This window comes from Cygnus atratus, chromosome 17, assembly GCF_013377495.2.
Source record: "Cygnus atratus isolate AKBS03 ecotype Queensland, Australia chromosome 17, CAtr_DNAZoo_HiC_assembly, whole genome shotgun sequence".
NCBI lineage: Eukaryota > Metazoa > Chordata > Aves > Anseriformes > Anatidae > Cygnus > Cygnus atratus.
Window position 1 is genome coordinate 9,819,033 of NC_066378.1, and position 21,470 is coordinate 9,840,502.

Genomic DNA, 21,470 nt, shown 5'->3' on the forward strand with positions numbered 1-21,470 from the left:
GCTCAAACATTAACTCCTCCTAAAAATTGAAATTGCATTTTACTGCAAACTGTGAAAGGTACATCTTTTTTTTCATTAATGAAAAGCATTTACATATGCATATCAGCACTAATCTCATCCTAAGTCCGAAACACAGCACCATAACAGCTACTATGAAGAGAATTAACTCTATCTCAGCCGAAACTAGGACATGTGGATATTTAAAAGGAAGGATTGCTTAAAGTTCTTGGAGCAGAGGTTAAGGCCAGCCAAATGCGTTGAAAGCTTTTGTACTCGCCTTATAGTTTTGCAAGGTGCTTTTTGTTTCTTATTTTATATGCAGTCATAAATGAATGGACATAGCTATAAAGTTGATTAAAGAAAGGACTTAATTAAGGGTTGTAATTAAACTAGTGGAGGAAACTGCAATGGAATTGAAACTTCAAAATGAGCCTGTGTGATGTAAAGGCTAATGGTGTTAAAGCTGTAATCTCTATGAAATAATTGATTCTGTAGCCATTAGTCTTTTCTAATAAGATTAAGAAAGAGGTGGCATGATCTTGCTAATTAATTTGTTCTGTACCTTCAAAATATGAAGTAATAGTACAAAACTAGGAATTCTTTGATACACTAGCAAACTCTCATATCATAGGAGAAATATCATCAAAGTATTTCCATATTTTCAGTTGTAATAGGCATGGAGGATAGTATTTAACTTAAAACCAGAATATTAAAACAAACATATGTTGCATGGTTTGAATGGATATTAAGAGTTAGATTTTCTGGATGGCATTTGAGATGTTTTTTGAGGACTGCTGGTGCCAAATCTGGTATGTGGACCATTTCTAAGATCATTAGTGCAGCACCTTTCAAAATTTTATTTTCATGTTCAAATGAACACTTACCTGTTAGCTCAGTTTCACCTTTGAGCCAAAATAAAAATAAAAAAGGAAAGAAATCCAAGAGTGAGAAAGTAAAAAAAATATATATATATATATATATGTATATATATTTTCGTTGTTTCTGACAGAAACATCAGAACATCACACTGATACAGAGGTTCTGTTATTTTAAAGTAGTCATGGCTTTCTCAGGCAAACACTTCATATTTCTTTCCCCCCACTCAGATTTCTCCATGACAGCTCCATGTTTTTAGTGAGCTTTACACTGACATTCTTCACCTATGCAAAAATTATTGGATCACCTGCATCCTGTTTGCCCCCTGTATTCTAATCTGACGGAATACATCCCCTCATCTCTTGCAGCCAAGTCCAGATCTTAGAGTGCAAGGTCAGGGGCACAATGCAACAGATGAGCAAAACGCATTTAGAGTAGAGAAATTAGGTCTGCCATGTTGTGGGAACAACTTCAAAAATTAAATGCAATGCTGTTTTGCTTATTGAGTCCTTTGATTAATAGCAAGTATCTTCTTAAAGGGTAGTAATGATTTCACAAATGATAACAATTTTTTTTTCTTCCTCAGACAGCTTTTTTTTGTAATTCCTCAGGGCTTCCTTCTTAGGAGGTAGCAATATTATAAAAGCCTTTTGATGTTGTAGAAAGCTTCTTACCTCTTCTCCTGTCTCGCCCCCATTACTGTATATATCATTTGAAGTTAACCTCCGTTGTATTCCTGTGTCAGTGGCCGTGTAGATCAGCTGATTTGGATAAGACTTGGTGATAATGAAGAGTTGTAATAAGCTTGTTTGTTTTGTTTTTGTTTTTTCATTAAAAAGGTTAAAAAAATTGCAAAACATGTGGAATATGCTTTTTTCTGGTGGCAAGACTGTACAAAGAGTACAGCATGGGTTGATGTATGTAATTTAGAAAGGTGGTTGCCTGCAGCCAAATTACTGCCCCATGACCCTGTCAGACCTTCTAAACTACACATGACCAGGAATGGGCCAGTGACAGGTAGGAAACTAAGGAAACACACCCAGAAGCTGCTCAGTTGTGCTGAGAAAATTATAGCATTTATAATATATAATTTAATATTTCCTTGGGCTTCAGTTTTGGATCAGTGCTCTGTTCTAGACCTAGGTAGAACTATTGGGATGTTCTGAAAGTAGCCACGATGTCTTTTAGGTAAGATGAAGTACCCCAGCATTTATTTTTTGTGCTCTCAAAGATGACTTTTTGCACATAATGTTTTGTTCATTTCAATGTCAGAATAGTAATTCGTCATACTTAGTATGCAGACCTTCATCAAATCAAACTGCAGTAATTTCAAATTGTGTTGGCTGACTGCAGTCCATTTTTGCTTTCACTGGCCATAAGCTTCAGTTTTGTGTTTCCTGGTGTTTTGCAAGAACCCCTTGGTTTACATCAGCAATGGTCATTGAACTGCATTTCAGTCAAGGACAAAGTGAACTATGTGTTAGTAAGAAATTTTACATGAAAACAGTCGCCCATTGCTTTTGGCTCTTAGTCCATTTTGGGGACCATTCATCCTAAATTGTTACGGCTTCAGAACTGTTGCTTATGGTAATGTCTGCTTTCAGTTAATAGCCAATAATGAATCTTATGTATTTAATCCCTTTTAGATTATTTCATGAGCAAATATAAGCAAAAGGTTTTGCATAGGGATAGTGTGAGGAAGAAGATTAACTTAGTTAAGATCCCTGGAATACTTGGAAGAAGATCAGCTACAAAAGCATAACCAAGAAGAGGTTTTTAAATGAGTGCAATAAAGGATAGGAAATGTTGGAAGACAAATTTGTTCTAGTGTTCATGCAGCTGTGAGCTTGCATCTTCGAGGCGGGTGCCCATACAGTGTGCTACTATCCAGTGATGCAATCCTTGCAGCGTTCTATTACTGGCAGGTGTGACTGTGCCTCACTTCATTTGGTTATGTTTTTGAGAAATAATGTGATCTCTCAAAAGCAAACTTTGATAAACTCATAAACTGCGTAAAGTGACTTCTCAAAATACATCTCCCCTTAACAAAATACTCTTGTTATGAAACAGAGGTCTTTAGCAGTCAGCTTGCACCTAAATGAGTCATTCAGATAAACAAGTTCCAGTGAAGATTGAATTACGATCCTATTCAGCTGACACAAAGCAACCACTAGTTCTTCTCAGGAAACTCATGAATAAATGAAAGATCCTGTGCTTCCAGGCCCAAGCCTAACAGAAATGTAAGGATGAGTGCTTTTCAGTGTGATTTCCCATGCCCTGGAAGTACAGCCTTGAAGTTGCCATCAGAATTAGATTGGTGCTGATGAAGACATTAGACATTATGTAAGTAAAGACATTTAAACATAGATAGAATTGTGGGGGTATGAGTGGAAGTATCTATCATAAACTCAGAACAATCTGTTAGACAATAACCTTTGATATTTAGCTTGTGCCTAGATGATGCAATTCATATGCCTTGCCATTTCTCATGTGGAGGGGACCTATCCAAAATTATATTTAGATTTCAGTCTTAGTGAAGAATAAGACTTTTAAAAACATTCAAAGCACTTATTTATGCTTATCATCTACTGAGGCCAATGAATCTGCTTGCAGGATGTTGGCCCTTCTCTGTTACGTTATGGATTTTAGCATGAATTCAGACTCCAGAGACAGTTGTGCTACATACCTGTAACAAGAGGAGTGATTCCTCTGAGAATTTTACGGAGGACAGTTGGAAAGCTTTGGCAAATGCTCACAGGGAAACTTCCTGGGCATAATAAAGAAGCACAAAGGTGCTTATGTGAAAATACGGCAATTGAGGGATGAAAGGTGGAACTGTTGGCTGTACAGAGGTGGAAACTGGTAACTAGATGGTTTGCAATACAAGTAGATAGGGCAAGGGCTAGGCACTATTTTCAGGGTGGCAAGAAGCTGTTGTCATGTCTCCCCTACAGATTGCACAGAGCAATGTGCTCGTCGATCCCAGGCATGTTACACTGTGTGGGCTGCGTATGAGCATTTCAGAAATTCTTTCCTGCTCTCTCTGTGTAACTGAAATGAAGCCATCTCTGCAAGGATGGGGCTTGTATGAATTTGTTTTGCTGAACTTAATCAGCAGGTCTTTAAACTTGGATTATTTTAATTTTTAGTTTTTGAAACGCAACCCAAAGAAAATATTATGGAAAGGTACCCTACTGCTTTGCAACTGTGGTTGAAACAGCATTTATTTATAAAACTGTTCTTTGAGAGTTCTGACACGTTTGCATGTATTTATTTTGACTGAATACCGAGAAAGAGGGATGTGAAGATAGAGCACATGGTTCAGAGTTGCAAAGACTTTGTGCAAAGTGAGGACAGAGTCAGTTCTTACAGAAATTAACTGCAAAAACACTGTTTTCTTTAGGAGCATGTCTGGTACTGGTATCAACTTATAGAATCTTCCAATTAAAAAAATACCAAATGAAGCTTAAATTAAATTCTATCAGTTGCACCATGGTAAAGTTTATTAAAAAGATAGTTATGGAAAGGTCAAACAGGGTGCTGAGGACTTCGGATTAGTAAATCTTTTCAGTTGTGGGCAGAAAAAATCAAATGGATTGGAGAAACTATCTCTGTGAAACACTTAAATGATTTAAAACCATGACTCCCTTTTGCTGAGAGTAGTGTTTATATGGGGAAATGAATATACAGAAAAAAAATACTGAATCTCTGTGTTATTAAATACTTATGGGTGTGCTGTAGCTATACCAAGTCTTTTTCTATTTTTAATTATTTTTTATTTTTAAATTTTAATTATGTCCTGCCTGGAAATTTCATTTAAAAAAATAGGTAATCTCTGAACAGATTAGTCCCAGCTTAGTAACAAAATACAATACAAAAGTGTAGAGCAAATGAGCATCTAAGCGTGCTTCAGCTTTTTTATTTCATCATATTAGTGAGAAATTCTGAAAAAAAAAAAACAACAAAGCACTTGTTTACATTTATATTTCATCTGTTCATTTAATCAGTGCACCTAATACTGCTGAATAGTCAGTCTTTCCAATGTATGTATGTGATGAGTAATGTGCTGTACATGTTTTAATTCAAGGGATGGCTTATGAATAGGCCTATAAATCTACTGTCCGGATGTACTACTCAAATACTTGACTTGTGCGTCTTTTGGAAGTACTCTATTGAATTGAAATTTTAGAGGGGATTTAACCATACTGCAAGAACAATTTCTTTCTTGCACATATTTGGTATCCTTGCACACAAGTATTCCTCAGAAATATGTGCTACTTCAAATTATATTTCCTTGAAAACATAGTGTATTTGAGGTGGTTATTCCCAAACCTATCTTAAAAAGGAATTTGAGAATGTTGTTGTTGCTGACTCCATAAAGCTTTGAAATATCAACCCTAAAGATCCCTCTTTCGGCAGCACTGTGCATCCTGTCAGTGAGCTAACCAAAAGAAACAAACAAGCAAAACAGCACAGGCTTTCATGGGTACTTTTGTACCAGCTTTGCTTGAACTTCGTAGTAGATACAAAAAGAGATTCTGACAAACTTGCAGACTCTAATGGTAAATATTAGTGAGACTTTTTCTGCTTAATTCTATGCCCCTATGTTTTATAGAGAAGATATTGAAACTGAATTTTTAATTTACCCTCTGAAATCTATTTCCTGCAAGGGATGCTATGTAAGGTTTATTTTGAAGGCTTATGTTGGACTTCAGTCTTGTTGCCTGCCCTGACAAAATGTTTATTCAGCAAGCCTGACTTTATTAGTTTCATTTGGCTTCTGTTGTCTGTAATGTATATTTAATCATCACTTTCAAGCAGCTTTCAGGGGAACATATGATGAAAAATATGTTAATGAAACACTGTGTTGTAAGAAAAGTAAGTGCTAGTCAGCTAGTACAAATGCGGTTTAAACAAGCTGGTCACTTGATTTGTTTTATTCTACGCAGTTTGGAAATGATCCATCACGCCTGCAGCCAGCAACATCACAGAAAACATTTGATCAGGTCCAGTTTGTAGAAGAGACTCAGATTTCCAAGTCTGATGTCACCACATTAAATCAAGAGTATCATCACTGGCAGTTCTTAGTAAGTTTTCTCTCTCTCTTTCTCCCCAACCTCCTTGCATGAGCACTAACATCAGGGTTGGTTTTTTTGAGGGGGGCATTTGGGAGAAGGAGGGTTTAGCCTCGCCATCGTTACAGCAGTAAATTTTGTATTGATTTCTTAAAATATTGTAGATCTGTAGTTAAATAATATAAGTGTGTACTTGGGACATAATTTTAAGTATGAAAGGAGAGTTTAACAAATAAAAATGTGATATGAATAGGAATTGCAATATTTTGTTCTGGTTACATGGATACAAAATTGCAGGATTCAATGCTTGAGGTGGTTGTGATCAGAACACTCCAATCTGCTTTGGTGTAAACATCCTGACACTTGATTCCTAATGTTAGCAGATTTTTCTTGTCAGATTTCTATGTGTTTGCAGGTGTTCTAATTTTCAAGCACTCTTTTGCAGTTAAAAAAAATAATACTAATAGCAGGAGTTCTTTAAATATAGTAACTATAGGATAATGTTAGTGTACCTGAAGAAAACTTCCAGAGAGGAGTGAAATGTGGCCCAAATTAGGTGATTTGAATTCTTCCTTTTAGATAAAATACTAGTACATAAGTACAAAGACCTTTGAGTACACGAAGGGACAAATCTCTGTTTCTTTTTAAAATCAGAGTTTTAGATGGAACACAATGGTTTTTTTGTTTTCTATAATTAATAGCTGTTTTATCTGCTTTTGCTTTTATTACGTGAAGGAGTTTGCTTCTTTCTGGAATGTAAAACTATAGAATGTGATTATTTTCTGTTTTTGTTTGTTTGTTGATGGTAATTAAAACAAATCTTGTGAAGAAGACAAGCTTTCTGAAATTTTTGGAGGAAATACATTGAACTAGTTGTCTTGAGTTGAATTTGCAGTCAATTTTCAGCAGTAAGTGCAGCTCTGTGAGTAGAGGAGACCTACTGTGTACAGGGTTATCATCTAAAAACTTGCCAGTTGCCTGAGATAGCTAAGCCATAATTTCACAGTTGTCCTTTTCACAGAAGTGCATGCTTAATCAAGCTACTTCTACCCCCTGCCCAAGACAGCATTATTTTTAGCACAGATCAGTGCCTCATGCAGTTCCCTCTGCAGCTGCAGAAACAGTTGTAATGGCACAGTTGAGAAGTGTGGCATGCCTAGGGGGAGTGAGCAATGGGCAGGTGTTTGGTGCTCATGCTACTGGCTGCAGAAACAAATCCTAGCACTTAATAGTGCATGCTAACACTAATGCAGACATATAAGAATCCTTATTTGAACTTCTAGAATTGCAGGTACTTTGTATATTTTATCTATCACTTTGGAAATGCTGAAGAAAAACCACAACTGACACTCAATTCAATAACAATATAGTGTAACAAAACTTGTTGGTAAATTTAGATCTCTACAATGACTTTGTTTATTGATTAGTACAAGTGGAAGGAGAACAGTTGTTTGTGAATGTAAAGAAATGTTGAAACTTTGTGACTTGGCAAGAAAACATGTCTGTTGTCTGTTAGAGCTTTGCTTTTTACTAACAGCTGAATCAAGCTGTAGTAAAAACTTACTCTTTCTTTATCGAGAGTAGAGCATCAGAAATGTGTTTAGACCTACTAGTTCAAGATGAACTTGCATAGTTTACATCATTTCTGTTTGAGTTTGGAATTACCTGGAACAGAGTAAACTGAAAGTTCTAGAACTTCCATTTAGGTATATACTCAAGGGCTTTGTTTCTCAACCTAATGCAGATGGATTTTTTTTTTTCTGGTAAATATTCTTTTCAAATGAGATAGCATAACGTTATTCTCCAGTGCTAAGCCAATTATACATCTTAAAATTCAGTTTACAAAGCAGAACATCAAAATTGAAGTGTGTTCCCTAGATCTCTAGATCTTTATGTCCCAAGATTGGCAACCATTGCTCTGAATTCTTGCCCAAGATAGAGATGATTTTATTAGTCTTGAGTCTTTATCTCAGCAAATATGTTTAGTATGGTGGTTCTTCTTTTAGTGGCATATAAGTAATGATTGGTTTGGGCATGTTTTGCCCAAAACTAGAGGGCCATGTGTTCAGGGATGACATAGTGAGTTTTTTACTTTTCTAAAAACGTTTCCTAATGGGTGACTATAGAGAATATGGAACCAACTTCTTTGTGGAGATGCACAGTGAAAGCAGAAGAGGCAATAGGCACAGGCTGTAGCGAGGGAAATTCTTATTAGATCTAAGGAAAACATTCCTTAAAACAAGGTTGGGCAAACACCAGGACAATTTTCTGAGAGGTTGTGTCCATGCTATGAGTCCTTCAGACCTTTCAGGACTAACAGGTGTTATTAAAAATAAGATACTATGATTTATTTTCTAATGATGATGAGTTCTGAGGAGCATGTATATTAGCCAGTTACTTGATCCACAGCTCTTGGTGACTGAGTTATAAGATGTTATTCATATATAGATATGTTCATCTCCAAAGGACTTTGCAACTACTAAATAACACAATAATTTAAAGAAAGTTCAAAAAAGGATACCATTTTTAAATCTAATGTTCTCACCTTCTTACATTATATCTCACTCAACTGAAGGTAAAGGCTTGAAGCTTTGCTCTAAGAGCCTGATATTTGAAGTTTGCAGTTCTAAATTTGGTGGTGGATTTATCCATTTGAAGGATATAAGTTTGATTGCATCAGAAGTAATTATATTTAATGTGACAAGAGAAAAGTGCATAAATGTGATATTTTGAACAGCTGTTAATGCCTTCTTTGCATCTCTGCTTCTGAAAAGAATAATTACATAGCTGTGACGTGAGCTGAATGTTAAGGTTTGGTGAAAGGCATTTCTGCCTTCCACTTCACTAAAAATGAAGTCAATCTTTTAACAGTGCATGTAGTTCTCCAAACAGAAGGCATTTGAAAAATTAGGTGGTTATTTGTAGACCCAGACCCAATGCACTTAAAAAAGACCAGCTTGAGCCAAAAACTGGATACCACTGCAATTAGTGGGAATTCTGCTGTTAATTTCAGTCACACAAATAACTCGTGCTTTCAAGAAGCATAAAGCTGTGTTGTAGAACAAAAAGCAGTGGCTTGGATTAGGGTCTGCAGAATAGAATAGAGAAATGGTTTCTCAGCAGCTCATTTCAGTCCAAAATAGACTGTCTTTGAGCCCATTTAAATCTACTCTTGTTGCTTGAGTTTGTCAATATTTAGAGGCAACACAAGAAATCTAAATGGACACTGCAGTTTGCAGCTTTCTGGATAAAGGGTAAACTCTGGATGTTCAAACCAGCCTCTTTTTAAAAACACTGTGTCCTTTGTAGTATCGTAGTGTGGATAGTGAGAGCACTAGATACCCTGATGCCAGGATTAGGATTTCCTAAAAAAATATATTAATGTTTCTTTCACAGTGTAGTTACAATACTTTGGGGGCTAATTTTAACTTATGTTCACTTTTATTCGCCTTTTTAATGATTTGCTGCAGCTATATCAGGAACAATAAATGTTAGTTATTTATACCAAAAATATTTTCAGAAGAAATAAGTGCAGCTCTTAATTCTGGTACTGTAAGTTTAAGCAGTGGCTTCACTGCTAGAAGAAGACCCCGTATTTTAGTAAATAGAGGCCAAATTTTTTATCTACAGACAAATGTTCCCTTCGTCTTCTGTCATTAGCTTTCTGCGTACATAAATATAACAGACTTGCACCAGTTACCTGTGAGTTACCAGGCAACAGCAGCATTTGACACTGCTTGCAGCTGCAGTGAATGACGTGCAGCTCCCTGATTGTAAATTAAAGTGCTCTGAATTTTGAACTAAGGCTGATAAAAAGGATATTAGGGCAAGTACAATGCCACTTTCACCATAGTAGCAACATGTCAGCAGAGTTTCTATAACAACATCAGTTTGTTGAGATATCACCCTTTAGCACATGTTCATGGTGGAAAAATTGTAATTGCTTTGGTCTTTTGCAATACATAGTTTTCTCTAAACTACACACTGTATGCCACGTAAGCCTTTTTACCTTTTCACCAGAGCAGGAAACTGTCATGCTTCTGAAAACTTTGCTCAGATTAGTTGTTCACTGAGGTCAGAGCACTAGATGTTTATCATACTAAGCAAAAACTGGGCTGAAAGAAAAACATATATATATATATATTTGAATTCATAAATATTTTGAGCATCTCTTGCTTTTCAAAGGTGGTTTGCAGTCTCTTAATGATGGCAGAGTAATGAGGTTGGATATTAATGCAATAACAAAAATTGTGAATGCTTCTGATATGATACTTCAGCTCAGCCTAGCTGTCTGGAACTTTTTAAGGTTACTTGTCGTTCCTGTGCCCTGTACGTGTTTTTTTGTTTGTTTGTTTTTTTGTTTTTAGCAATGAGAACAGTAATATTCATGGTCAAGAGCAGTAGATGGATTTTGATGGAAGCTGCAGTTAAACATGATGAATTTAAATTTTTTATAATGTGGAGTCTCTTCTGAGCATTTTTATATGGCACTGTGAGTGCCTATCAGCTATTTTAATAGTTTATTTCCCTTTACCATTCCATCATTAATATCCTTCCCCATATCAGTTAAATTAGTTATATAACCTTCCATTTATGATGATATTTTCTAGATTAACTATTTCCTCTGCAAATGTAAATTTGGTTTTGATTTTGCTGATACAGTGATAGTATAACAGAAGTCTTTCCTATCTTCAGGCTGTGAAGAGAACACCCATCAAAACTAGATCTCAATGTGGTTTTAAAAAACATTTTTTCTAATCAGTGTTCAAGCAGCTTGTCACGTTCCTGAATGAATGAAAGCAGGAAAAGGTTTTTAAAGCCCCAGACTGGGAGACTTGTCCAGTGTAAAGAAAAATGGACTGAATTAAATTTGTAGCCATGAAAGCAGACTGACCTTTTTCTTGCTTTCCTAGAACATAGTATTCCTAGTCCCTCAGTTTAAAAAGATTGTTGACTCAAATATGACCTTCTATTAGAAACATTCTTGTAACTGAGTTTCCATCTTTTTCTTTGTGGTGGACTAATCAGAGCCATCATCAGGGTAGGTCAGGAAAGGCACCAGGTAGGAGCAGGCACACTCAAGCACTGATGCTGTGGTTGATGCCTGGGATGCCTGGCTTATGTGCATGATGGCAGCTTTTAAGAAAGCTCTGGGGAGAGAGGTCCTGCTCGTATGTTCAAAGATGGAGTGGAGGAGAGACAGGCCTTTATTGGACTCAAGACAGCCTTGCCTATGGTGGGTGCAATGCTGCCTTGCTATGATTCTGGGGAAAAAAAAAAAAGCCTTGTATTTTTCAAGTCCTATAGGTCTATAGTTGTTGTTTCTCTAATGAATACTTCCATTAATCCTGTTACATCATAAAATTCACACATAAGGCCTTCTAATGGCCTGTAGTGTATATGATGTGCTCATATTTAGGTTCTCAGTTTAAAAAGTAGACTTTTGGTTTTCGGAGATATCTCAACATCATCTGAGTGTAATGGATGCAGTGAATCCAGTCTAAACATACAAGAGAAATGAAATGTTCTTATCCCTACTTCTCTGTCAGGACCAGAATAAATGAGCCGATTAATGTCTAAAGAAAGCACAAGGAAAGAGTCAGGAAATGAGTGCAGATTTTCAGATTCACAGGTAGTGCTTTAAGGGCATGATTTTTCTTTTTTCATTTTGTATTCTGTCATTTAAATGCATCCAGCAAACAACCAACTTTGAAAAACATTCAAAGGTTCAATTTACCCTAAAACAATTATTTTCTGAGCATGGAATGTGAATTGGGATTCTATTCATGAGTCAGTGTATAGATATATTTTTAAATCTGAATGGACGTAGACTATATAGATCTCACTATCCAGTGCTCTGCTCATTGCTGTCTGAAAAGACATCTGTGTAAGTTTAGCTATATATTATCTTTCTCCTAAATGTACTGTCCATTGTCACAGTCCCAGTTTCCTTCTAAATTTCCTTAACAGATGTAATACTTGTATCTGACAAGAAAGCTAAAGAATCTGAATGCATTATCAGTGACCGCAAAACAAAAGGCTTATGGAGCAAGGTGATTTATTACTTCATTTTTCTGAAATGCATAAGATGAAAATTTTTGCTTATCCTTTTTCCTATCGTAATTACATTTACCTCTTGTTTAATCATCTTTAAAAAAAAAAAAAATAGTACATCTGAGGAGAGAACATGATTTAATTAACTTTTGTCTTAATGAATCAGACTGCAGAATTTTGTAGTAGCTTCATTTGCAAGGCTTCTTGTTCAGTAAATTATTTGAAGATAAAGTATTCAAGTGATATTAAAAAAATAAAAGCCTTAAATGTAAACCACATACTAGTAATATGAGTAGTGCAAGGAAGGTACAGCTTTATTTGTATGAATAATTGAATTGCTCTGTAATAGCATATAAATGTGGAATAGATCATGATTTGAACAAACTTTTCAATTTGTGTCCTGGGAAAATACTAGTGATTAGATGTGAAGCAAAAATGCTCCTCAAAGCTGTCAGACTTGCTTTTCACTAGCTAAAAACCACCAGAAATGTTGAATCAAAAATCCAGAGTTAACATAAATGCTGTACAGTGTACAGCACTTCGGAAAGGCAGCACAGCTGGGAGAAAGATATTCTAAATTAAATCTCTTTCTGAATATGGATATTAGCCTATGATGAACCTATGGCTTGGTGGTATACATCAGAGATACAAGGCATATTGGGGGAAAAGTGTATTTAATGTCAAGAATATATATAAAACTGTATTTCTGGGCTTTCTTCTTTCATCAAACATACCAGAAAAACTGAGCTGTGTGAACAGGATCATATTAGTGTGCGCTAAAGTTTGTAAATTCCAGTCTCAACCTGTACTTAGCAGTTATGCATATTTCTTATGTACCCGTTCTGTTCTTGCATCTGCATTTGGGGATCTTAGTACAGATCCCAAATACAAAAGGTGCTTTACTGAAAATGTTGATTTAAAACTAAATTATGTAAGTTATGTTTGCATTTAGATCAAAAGTAACTACATAACTACAAACTACAGTCCCAGAATTTTTTATTCTTACAGTAAATTAAGCTGAAGTTAAAACCGAAAGTACTGTAGTCCTCCACTTAGTACTCCAGCAAGTGTTCCTGCAACTTGGAACATTTTCTTTCTATTGGGAGAAACCGCAAGTTTGTTTTTCAGTATGAAGAACTGTGAAGAGATTGAATTTGGGAACTGGACGTGAGGGGTTTACTAAAGGCATAGAAACTTTGTCCTGGTTAAATGGCTTTGTGACTGCATCTCTGACTTGAAGCAGCAGTTGTGATTCTGTGTGCCAAATAAACCTTTCATGTCTGTTTCTAATTCATTAAGATTGAGCGTATAAGTGCCTTCAGACACTTGAAAACTTTCCATGCACACTGGCTGCGTGCAATATTGCTATTTTATCAGAGAAGAAAGTATATGCAATGCTTTAGTTATTTACTGCTGTAAATAATTGGCACAAGTGATTCCGCTGATGTCACAGCTCAGAAAGTACTTTGTGTTAGGTTTTGCAGAACAGGGCTCTCCTTGTATGTATGGGTGTAGCTGATCTGTGTAAATATGTTCTAACAGTACATAATCAGTGTAAAGACATGCTAACAAGTGTGGAGGTGTGCCGTCAGCCTTATCTTCTACTGCCACGTTGGGAGAGAGGCACCCACCATCATCTCTGTGCTGGACTGTGACCAGGTTGAATAACATTCAGCAGGATCCTCTGTATAAATGCCCACATTTTGTCTCCTTGGGGAATATGTACATGTAGTGGTGCACCATCTGAGACCCCGGTATAGCTTATTTTATTCCTGGGGGGGAGAAATTAACTACATTGGTTAAAAAAAAAGAACCAAACAAACCCACAGCAGTTTTGAAGCAGTCATTGCTTGGGATATTCTGACATACTCTTTCCACATGCACAAAGCTGTCTGTAAAGTACCTGCATTGCTCTTGAAGAAATCTCAACGTGTGATTTTCTGTATTTTGGGGGGGGGAGGGAGGGGGAAGGTTGCAATATAAGTGCCTCACTTCTTAAATTACTGACAATGAGATCTCATTTTGGAATTTCACTGCAAAGTTGATGTACTGGTTAAGCTTTTTTTTCTTTAAAAAGTAATAGTTTCAGATACATTCAACCCATTAATTCTTTGTTACCTGACAGGCAGTGAGTGGACAAGAGAAATGAGTCGTGCTCAACATAGCAAGGAGATAATGAGCTATAGAAATAATTAGCAATACATTTTAAAAATATGCTCATACAGAGCCAAAAGCATCTTGGTGTAAATGCATGGTCTCAAGCATGTAATTGAGACCACCCATTTGAGCAAGGAAAATATGATTTAACTCTTTCTCTGTGTGGCTGTTAAGAATTCATAAAATGTTAAATGTCATAAAGGAACATGATTCACAGCAAAGCGCATTACGTTAAGACCACTAGTGAATGTATTTTGAAACTTGTTTGAATTGTTTCCTTCTGTAGCAATAGATGATGTGTTTTGTATAGTTGCCATGATGATGTGCAGATCATATATATAACTATATATTCAACTAATTCCAAAAATAAATAAATAAAAATCTTAACCTGTATAAAAAATGAACACAAACATGAAATGTGCTCTGCCCCTACCAACTGTATCACTTCAGTTGACAGAAGATGAAATGCAATTCTAGACACAGGCCGGTCTTGCGAAGAAGACTAGGGGATTAATTTCAATGGGAAATTAATTTCCGTCTCCTCCAAAAATCCAAGGCTAGTATTATTTGAGATATTTTTTCATTTAGATAAGAAAGCAGCTATATAACTGAATATCTATTAAGAGCAGGATAACCCAGTATCTCTTTACTAACAGTTCCCTGGTTCCTGATAGGTAGGCAGGACTGTACTTGCAAAATGGGAAGAGGGTGTCTGAGGAAGCTGTTAGACTCGCAGCTATCATCGCACAGTGAAGCACATTTCTGGCCACATCACTGTTGTGTTCATGTTGCTGTATGATTAAGGCATGTAATTCTACTCAAGTACTCTGGCAGGGCTAATTTTGTTATTTTAAAATCCTGGGGTTTTGTTTGTTTATTAATTTCTGTGCTAGCATATTCTTCCCTAGTTGCTAGCTTATTTGTGTGTCATTAAAAAAGGGCCTTTGTTCTTTGAATTCCTAGTTAAACTTTACATATTAGGAGGTACTAGTGGTTTGTACAAATGTCTATGCCTGGTCTTTCAGATGTGACGCTGGTTTGCTGCTCCATATTGTAGGTTAAATAAGTAAATGCCAAAATGAAAATTTCCAATGTTTTGGCCACATTGCTAATAAATTATATATGAATCTTAATAAATATTAGTGATGAAGCTGACAGTTATGCGTCCATCTTGGGTAAATTTGTTCTGATCTTAGTGAACCTCTGCAGGAAATCTGTGTCATTTCTGATGGGACACACAACAAATGAAAACCACTTGCTTTCAGAGGAGGAGTGCCAACTAAAACCTAGTAACATTACCTCTGTTCTTTATTAGATAAAATTAATGTATTCATTTAACTACACACTGAAGATGCACATCCTGGCCTTAGAGTGATGTGTAATGCTGAACTTATATTTGTTTTTTAAAGAGTGCTATGAAGCAGTTCATGGGCAGCAGGCCAGTCCCAGAAATGCATCATTTTCTTTGATTACTTTCTCTACTAGTTAACATAAGAAGCAAGGCCAAGGACATGAGCAGACAAAGTCAGACTATGACTTAGAGATGTGATATGTATGTTTTTTTTCTCTCTCTCTTCTGGATTTAAATGAAGATGTACTGGAAGGAAGTTGGCCCAGCTACTGCCCTGACAGTGCCTTGTTTTCTGTGCGGATTAGCAGGGAACTCCAATCTGCAGGGCCGTCAGTCTGGCCTCTTTTCATCAGTACTGAATCACTTTAAAAAGAAAAACAGTGCATGTGATTATCAAAAGCATTTCCATTTATAACACACTGTGGCAATTCAGCTCAGACACAAGAAATAGGAGCATTAATATTAAAAGGATGTTGAATGTGAAAATTTGTAAGGTATATAAATGTGGCAATAAAAATATATTTGGCTGTCACTTTATAGAGATGTGAATAGCTATTGACACTTTAAGTTTAGAAAGTGTTCCCTTTGATTAGTCTCTCTGTGATAGGTAGACATCAGCAGACATTTGAGACTAGAGTCCAAAGAAGCAGAGATTAGCATATTTTAAAGTTTCCTTCACTGACTGTTTAAATAAATTTGCATTAATAGAAAGATGAGACTCTTCCTAATGTTCTCTGTGTATGAAAGGCTAAAAATAGTTTTATCAGTACTGTGGATGCAGTTCTACTAAATTTGAACAGTTTGGGGGAAAGGAAAACACTCTCGAAAGGTTATAATTAATGAGTTATGTGTTGTTGTTTTTATAAGTATACCAAAATAACATGAAGAAATTGGGACGAGCATGCTATTTTGTGCCTTAGGCATTTTGATGGTGTGCAGCCTAGCTTCCCACTTGAGATGGGGGCGGGCTTTGCCGTTGCCTGCTCTTAGTAGCTAGCCCTCTGCAGCTGCTTAGAGAGGAATCCATGGTATAAGTTTAAAGGTGATTGCAGAGAAAGAAAATTCAGTTCTGAATTTACAAAGCAAAGCATTATGCCTACTACTCTCTCCTGTTGAAAGGAAATCCAGCATGGTGCAACTTTACTTGAGAGAACACAGATTGTATTGAAATAGTTGATGGTCTAAAATATTTGATCATGTTGAATTCAACTTTTTTTTTTTAATAATTCAGGAAAAATTGTGATTTGAAAACATCCAGTTTCCTCTTGTGATGAGATCCAAAAAAATTACCTGTGCCATACAGGGTGTGAATGGAAGCCCAGGTGTATTATCATGAATGAGCATCCTGCTTTTCTGAGGAAGTGTACACTTATTTAAGCTCCTGAAAAGTTTAACAATTACATTCTCAGCCATATTTGGAGGCAGGCCCATGCTTGAAGTTAAGAGTAAATGCCATGTTTTTTTCCAGTTCATTTATTTGAACAGTTTGGAATAAGATAACCTTGTAACACATGACCTATAAAATTTAAAGCAGTATATGCAGGAACCCTCTTGAACTAGAGTAAGAAAAGTGAAGTTTTATCGCTTCTGAAGGTTTTCATGGTGTGAGAAACACGTCATTACAGATAACTAGATAAAGCAGTGTTATAGAGCACTCCCTGGAGAATATCTGGGAGCAAAGCATTTATTAAGAAAATGATGTATCAGAAGTCCAGTGATTTATACAGATGTTAAGGAAATCATCATTAGCTGGTAAATCCATTGAGTGGGGGCAAGGCTTGAGGATTAAAGCTCAGTCTTACAAATAAAACCTAATTATACTTTTTCATTAGGACACAGACATGGTCATTTTCTCACAACTTCTCCTTCAAGAATGAATGTAGTCAAACACTTATTGAAACTTTTCTGGATGTCTGATTCCATGCTGTGGTACACTAGACAGGCACATTAAAGGACTTACTGTTGGTTTATATGCTGTATGTAAACTGAGCTGAGAAATAGCTATTACAGGAGAGAGTTATTAGGAAGGACAAGCTATGGTTTAAAAATTCAGGTTTTTTTTTAATTATTATTTATTTTAATTGAGATGCCCTATGCATTCTTTATCTCTTCAGCTCACCTGCTGTATCCAGACAATTACAAGTGATCGCTTCTCAAACACCTAACCCACATTATTGTGTTTTACGTGTAGTTCACCATGTCTATGCATTTTGGTTGTGTTGTTGTTGTTTGTTTGTTTTAATTTGGTGTGTGTGGTGTTTTGTTTTTTTTAATTGAAAATGACAATATAATTCTGATTGTCTTCACCTTTTGTGCAAGCTCAGGTTTTGACAACAGCATATTAGTTAGCCTAAGTACTGCATGAACTTGCTGTTAGCCAAGATTTTTATTGACACAAGGAACTCAATGAACACAAGCTTACTATCTTTTAGGGTTGTACTAGGTCTTAACTTACGAATGTCATCTTTTTTAACCCATGAGTTTCCTTTAACAGTAAAGACAGAGTGCACTCTTCCAGCATATGTGCATGTGTCAGTTTTTAATGAAGGTGTAGGGCTGCATAATGGTCCTGTCTATACAATTCTGAAAATATCCAGGTTCATTTTTATGCTTTATGCATGGAAACAGCTATGTAATTTACCCTTTGGAATTAAGAACCAGAACTTCTGTGTCCATATTTCTTAAATTCAATATATAGAACACTGTTCCATGTACTGATCTAATGCTTCTTTAGCGGTACTCTTTATTATTCTGTTTTGAAAGTAGATGAGGGAGAGAAGCTTTGGGGTTATTTAAAAACAACAACAACAACAAACAGTCTTCAGTGCTGCAAAGAAGCATTTGGGTGTACTAGTAGCATTGTGTCAGGTGTGAAGTAAATATGGATGGGTGACAGAATGGGAGACATGAGGATGTTTCATAATCTTAGCAGGGAAAATGTAGTAAAGTAGGTAAGCTGCTGTGATGGTAGGGTGTTCAAAGCACTTCTAGGAGTTTCTCCCAGGATATTTTGACAACCAAAGATGATTTGCAGAGAGTTTGGAATATTTAAGCCTAGCTAAACACTCCATGTGAGAAGCTTATTCATATTTTTGGAAAGGTTAGAACCTCTGGGATCATTAAAATCTGGCCTTGAAAGCTTAAGAGAATGGTTTTTATGCCACTATTTCTGGCATAACATTTTCCATTTCAGCACTTAGAATTTTATTATTTTTCCAGTTGGGTTCTAGCAGAAAACGTGGATTTATTTTTATTTTTAAAGATGATTAAGATCTTTTAAATCTCAAAATTCTAACAAAAAAAGGCTCAGTTCATAGCTAATTTTGTCTTAACTGTGATTTTCGAGGTCCTAATCTCTTGTTTCCGTTTTCAGCTGTGCTTTTATAGAAAAAACTCTGTAGTCATATTGCCCACTGTGGGGAGAATTATGAGTAGAGTTAAAAGAAGCGTCTGTGTGTTAAAACCTTTCGTCTTTTTTATTAACCATTTTCTATATTTGCACTATGGTTTGAAAAGATGAAACAAAATGTACTAGTCACCTGCTGGCCTGTATTTACATGTTAATCTTGGTATTCATACAAGCAGTTCCATTAGGAGATTTAGCTGTAAGAGGAGGAAAGAGTCAAATGTATGCATTGAACTTCAAATCCATGAGCTATAACTTTGTAATGTGAGTGATAAGCTTGCTAGAGGCAGTTCCTGATTATATATTGAGAGATCTTGGATTTGCTGGATGATTATTATATTATGGCTCTCTGAAACCTGTCTTTAGATACAGCAGGCTCTGCGTCAATATTAGGCTCCAGAGCTCCCTACCAATTTTATAGCAAACTTGATTAAGCCATTAAATTGCAGATCATTGCTGACAGTAAATTAATTCTTAATCTGAGTCCTATTCTGCACTACATCGGGAGAGTTTTGCCAGGAGGCCAGTGGCTTGAAAATGGGTAATTAAATTCTGCTGTAAATATATTTTTTATCTATCCTTCTGCTTTCAGGAGCTGGCAAACAAGTGGGAGCCATTAATTAACAATTGTAATGTGGTTTAGTGGTTTAAGCCCTGCTCCTGTCAGATTCTGAAATGTAAACCAAGGCTATGAAGTGGGGTGTAAGTAGAAGATGAAGAAAGCTGACAAAAATGTATTCGTAAGAGATTTTTATTATTATGTCTCTGTAAAAACTATTGGCTACTTTGCAAATTTGCCAGTGCTCGTGGGGATGTTTTAACAGCGTTACTGGCTGGCTGTCTTTAGCTGTGAGTCAATGTGAATTATATTCAAGGTGTCTCTTGGCTACCTAATGGCACTAGCCTTAGCAGTGTTGTGGCTCATGTACTCTTTTATGGCTAACATTGCAGACAGAACTGAGTTTTTGAAAACACACATTCAGAAGTTTTGGCAACAAGCATGCCTATAGAAGTTATCTGAAATGAGCAGGTCATACAACATGCAAGATACTTGATAGTGACACCACCAGGAATTTTTCAGCTTTCCAGCAAAAATGATCATAAGAAAAAGAACCGTAGTTCCATAAAAAAATAATGCTTAATACTTAACCTGCCTTTCATTTGTAAGGTTAATATAGTTAATAAACCCAAAACAAAAATAGGATTAATTTGAAGATCTAGCATATGAAATTGGGTAAGTTAAAATGCAAGTAAGGGAAAAGTCCTAAGAGAAAGCCACAGAGAGACAGGGAGAGAACATAGGTACAGCTTATCTCTCCTGGACAATATGTTGTATTTAATGATTTACAGTTCTAGTTAAAGATTGTAGAATTGCAAGGTATTTGGCATTTGAGGGAGTAGTAAAACTAAAACAAACTAATTATTTGGAGAGAAAAGCTTTTAAATGGAAAAGGTTATTGATAGCTGGCTTTGTACATGAATAAAATGTGTTTACTTCATGTGAGTTTTTTTTGTAATGAGTGTTTTCCATTAGAACTATGAAATGATAGTGAACAAGCTTGTTATACCACTGATCTCCAGTAGCCTCATCATTCTGCTGGCTGACAAAAGTCCACTAATTACAGATATGGTAAGATAGATTGGCTTTTTACAGGTTTGTGAAATCGTTTTTGTTCAAGTCTATGGTGCCTAAAAGCCTTCTGAGCTTAATCTCTTTTTTTACCTTCTGAACAGCATGAATATGAGATTTCATTAAGGATACATGCATGTAAACATACATTTGTTTTTATATTTTTGTTTTATATCTAGAGAGAGAAAATACATATTTTTATATAGAATATTATATATAGACATATATACATATAATGCGTATGTTTAAATTCCACAGACTGAGATTTATTGCTTTGCTTTTCTGTGTTATTAAAAATTTAACTGTATCTCCAGCTGAGATACCTTGTCATTTTGAGAGCAATGTAAATGTTAATAATTAAAAGCAATTAAAAAGTGTGTTAAAAGTCATGTAATTTTTATAGGCTGGCTGACTGAATAATGGATGCCTCCTAGATTTTTCTAGAGTGCCAAAGGGTTATTAAACAAACCCTTCTGCCATCCTAGAAATCCTGTAGAAATGAAATAACCTATTTTGTCTATTTGGTAATCCAAATGAGTTTTTGGAGTGAAATTGTAAATAATTATCCCTGGTGAGTCCCATAATCACCATACTGTGTCTGCTCTGGAGGATCTTTTCATGAATCTAGATATGAAGGTTTCCAAGAGACAGGTCAAGTAAAAGGAATACACTGAAAAAGCATCTTGATTATGTTAAGTTTTATGTAGTGACCGTAAAGCCTACACTGTAACCACGTTATGCAATGCTCAGAAGTCAATACTGTATTTCTAGCAAAGAGAGAAATTTAATTACTTCTTTTTCTTAGCGAATGATGAAGAAGCGAAGACAACAAAATGCCTCCTCTCTTCTCTTTTCCTAAAAGTAAATGAGTGAGTAAATAAATAAACCACAGCTGCATAATTGTGTCAAGAATTTTACACA

General features: G+C 35.8%; 1 protein-coding gene across 3 annotated transcripts in view; it reads left to right on the forward strand.

The window, feature by feature from the left end:
* Positions 1–21,470, forward strand: part of RIMBP2 (RIMS binding protein 2) — a 140,529-nt gene that overhangs the window by 29,709 nt on the left and 89,350 nt on the right. For all 3 annotated transcript variants that reach the window (XM_050714129.1, XM_035564898.2, XM_035564897.2), the window contains one exon: positions 5,826–5,963. In XM_050714129.1, the coding sequence (XP_050570086.1) occupies positions 5,826–5,963 (138 nt within the window). The remainder of the gene's footprint in view (positions 1–5,825; positions 5,964–21,470) is intronic.